Here is a 3,217-nt window from a genome sequence, read left to right on the forward strand (position 1 = left end):
TTCTCCTCTCTGTCTCCCTCTTCTTGTCTCTGTCTCCTGATCCCTAACTCTTTCCACACCTACTTTCCCTTCTCTCCCATCTCCCCACTAATCCTCCCCCTCCCCCCATCGACCCCATCTGACCTCTTCTCCCTCTTTCTCTCTATTTATTCCTCCCACCCCTCACTCCCCCCCCCCCCCTATTCTTGTTTCTCTCCCCCCCCCCCCCCTATTCTTGTTCCCCCCCCCCCCCATATTCTTGTTCCCCCCCCCCCCCCCGCCCTTTCTGTCTTTTTCTCTTGTATATGGTGGGTGAGGGTGTTGTGTCAGTGTTCAGTGAAGGGCAGTGTGAGAGGTAATGAGTGATGCAGGAGTGTGCTATTAGAGATTGGGTTTTCACAATCAGCGTATCCGAACACGTGTGAAACTATAGTCTACACAAAGCACGACACAGAACAGAAACTATCCCATTTAGTCTGGCCTCTGTTTCCAGTAATGTTTTGGATATGGAGCTGATTCATTTTTGCGATGTTAATACAGAGGTTAGTATTTGTACTGTGTTTGGTGTGGTCAAAGAAGGCTGTGTTAGTATCTTTAAATGCCTGACATCAAGTGAATAGAGGTACCATTTGCTACAGAGGGAGCTGGACATACAAAGGTTTAGCACTTGAACACGTACTGACAGGTACAGCACATTAAAAAATAAGTCATGTTCAGGACATTGAAACTCTCATTAGAATTGTTGTCATCAGTTTAATCTAGGTCCAAGCCCCAGGAGGAAGAGGGGCGGGTCCAGGCACAGAATGGGGGCGTGTCCAGGTTTCCGGGTAAGAGGGATCAAGGGGGTGGCAGCGGGAGCAAGTCCACGCCCCGGAGGTGCAGATCGAGGTCACCCAGGGGCAGGTCCAGGCCCAGTGTACGATATGCCGTATCAGACTGCCACTGTGGCTTCCTGTAAGGGATAAGCAGAATTGGGATTATATTCGACTCCGGAGCTCGCAATATGACTGAACCCACCATCATCAAAAAACACTAACTTTTCCTGACTGGATCTTCAACAATCAGTAAAAATGTTACCGTTGAACAGATAGACAGCCTGGGACAGATGCACAACTCCCAAAATGGTCTTGAAAACACAATACTTCCCACCGATACTCGCAATTAAACAGAAATGTTTGGGATGGTGACTGGTAAAAGATTCTCGGGAAATAAATTGATTCCTATGTGCATGAAAGGGCCCTGTTAGAAATGTGTTTATGCTGTGATATCGGACTAATAATAATAACCTTTACTGTCAGAGGTCAACTTACATCAACATTGCAATGAAGTTATTGTGAAAAGTCCCTAGTCTCCACATTCCGGCGCCTGTTTGCATATAGAAGGAGAATTCAGAATGCCCAAATCACTTAACAAGCTAGTCTTTTGGGTTGAAACCGGAGCACCCGGAGGAAACCCACACAGACATGGGGATAATGTGCAGATTCCGCACAGACAGTGACCCAAGTTGGGAATAAAACCTGTGAAATGTCCGAAGTCAGTTTAAAGGTCAACCTTTTTGCTTGGGGGTGGGGGTCATGTTTACATATTACGCTCGGTCAAGGGCCGATGGGAAAATGTTTGGAAAGTTGAGGTGTGGCAGAACTGGATTTCAAACAATGTTGGGAAATAAACTAATTCTGAGAAAAAGTAAGGCAAGGCAAACAATAAAATTGTTTAATTTTTTTTAAAATGACCAGTGTGTATGGAAGTCAGTGTATGTGGGTGGGGGAGTGTGAATGCGTGTGTATTGGTTTATGGGAGTTGGCATGAGTGAGAAGCCAGAGTCTGCACATTTGGCAGCCCTCTCGCCCCCTTTCTCTTCTCGTCCCCTCTCTCTCTCGCCCGCTCTCTCTCTCTCGCCCCCTCTCTCTCGCTCTCTCTCTCTCTCGCCCCCTATCTCATCTCGCCCCTCTCTCTCTCTCTCGCCCACTCACTCTCTCTCTCGCCCCCTCTCTCTCTCTCTCTCTCTCTCTCGCCCCCTTTAGCTTCTCGCCCCCCCTCTCTCTCACCCACTCACTCTCTCTCTCTCTCTCTCTCTCGCCCCCTCTCTCTCTCTCGCCCCCCTATCTCATCTCGCCCCCTCTCTCTCTCTCGCCCACTCACTCTCTCTCTCGCCCCCTCTCTCTCTCGCCCCCTTTCTCTTCTCGCCCCCCCCCTCTCTCTCACCCACTCACTCTCTCTCTCTCTCTCCCCCTCTCTCTCGCCCCCTCTCTCTCTCTCTCTCGCCCACTCTCTCTCTCTCTTGCCCACTCTCTCTCGCCCCCTCTCTCTCACGCCCCCTCTCTCTTCTCGCCCACTCTCTCTCTCGCTCCCTCTCTCTCTCTCTCGCACGCCCACCTCTCTCTCTCTCTCTCTCGCCCCTTCTCTCTCTCTCTCGCCCCCTCTCGCTCTCACCCCCTCTCTCTTCTCGCCCCCTCTCTCTCTCTCTCTCTTGCTCCCACTCTCTCTTCTCACCCCCACACTCTCTTCTCGCCCCCTCTCTCTCTCCTCGCCCCCTCTCTCCTCGCCCCCTCTCTCTCTCCTCGCCCCCCTCTCTCTCTCCTCGCCCCCCCCTCTCTCTCTCGCCCCTCTCTCTCTCGCCCCCTCTCTCTCTCTCTCGCCCCCACTCTCTCTTCTCGCCCCCACTCTCTCTTCTCGCCCCCACTCTCTCTTCTCGCCCCCACTCTCTCTTCTCGCCCCCACTCTTCTCGCCCCCACTCTCTCTTCTCGCCCCCACTCACTCTCTCTCTCTCGCCCCCTCCCTCCCTCTCTCTCTCTCTCTCTCTCTCCTCTCTCTCTCTCACGCCCCTCTCTCTCTCTCTCCCCTCTCTCTCTCTCTCTCTCCCCCTCTCTCTCTCCCCTCTCTCTCTCCCTCACCCCCTCTCTCTCGCCCCTCTCTCTCTCCCTCACCCCCTCTCTCTCGCCCCTCTCTCTCTCCCTCACCCCCTCTCTCTCTCTCTCTCTCTCTCTCTCTCTCGTGCCCCTCTCTCTCTCTCTCTCTCCCCCCCCTCTCTCGCCCCCCTCACTCTCTTCTCGCCCCCACTCTCTCTTCTCGCCCCCTCTCTTCTCGCCCCCACTCTCTCTTCTCGCCCCCTCTCTCTCTCTTGTCCCCTCTCTCTCTCTCTCTAACTCTCTCTCGCCCCCTCCCTCTCTCTCTCTCTCGCCCCACTCTCTCTCCCCCTCTCTCTCTGGCCCCCTCTCTCGCTCTCTCGCCCCTCTC

At 53.7% G+C, this 3,217-nt stretch overlaps 1 protein-coding gene across 1 annotated transcript in view; it reads right to left on the reverse strand.

Annotated features, from left to right (window-relative positions):
• Positions 1–262: 262 nt before the first annotated feature.
• The window catches only part of LOC140395462 (glutamate receptor ionotropic, NMDA 2C-like), a 149,186-nt gene continuing 146,231 nt past the window's right edge, over positions 263–3,217 (reverse strand). The window contains exon 14 of the mRNA XM_072483240.1: positions 263–931. Coding sequence (XP_072339341.1) covers positions 911–931 — 21 coding nt within the window. The 3' untranslated portion in view covers positions 263–910. The remainder of the gene's footprint in view (positions 932–3,217) is intronic.

Source organism: Scyliorhinus torazame, chromosome 18 (assembly GCF_047496885.1).
Source record: "Scyliorhinus torazame isolate Kashiwa2021f chromosome 18, sScyTor2.1, whole genome shotgun sequence".
NCBI lineage: Eukaryota > Metazoa > Chordata > Chondrichthyes > Carcharhiniformes > Scyliorhinidae > Scyliorhinus > Scyliorhinus torazame.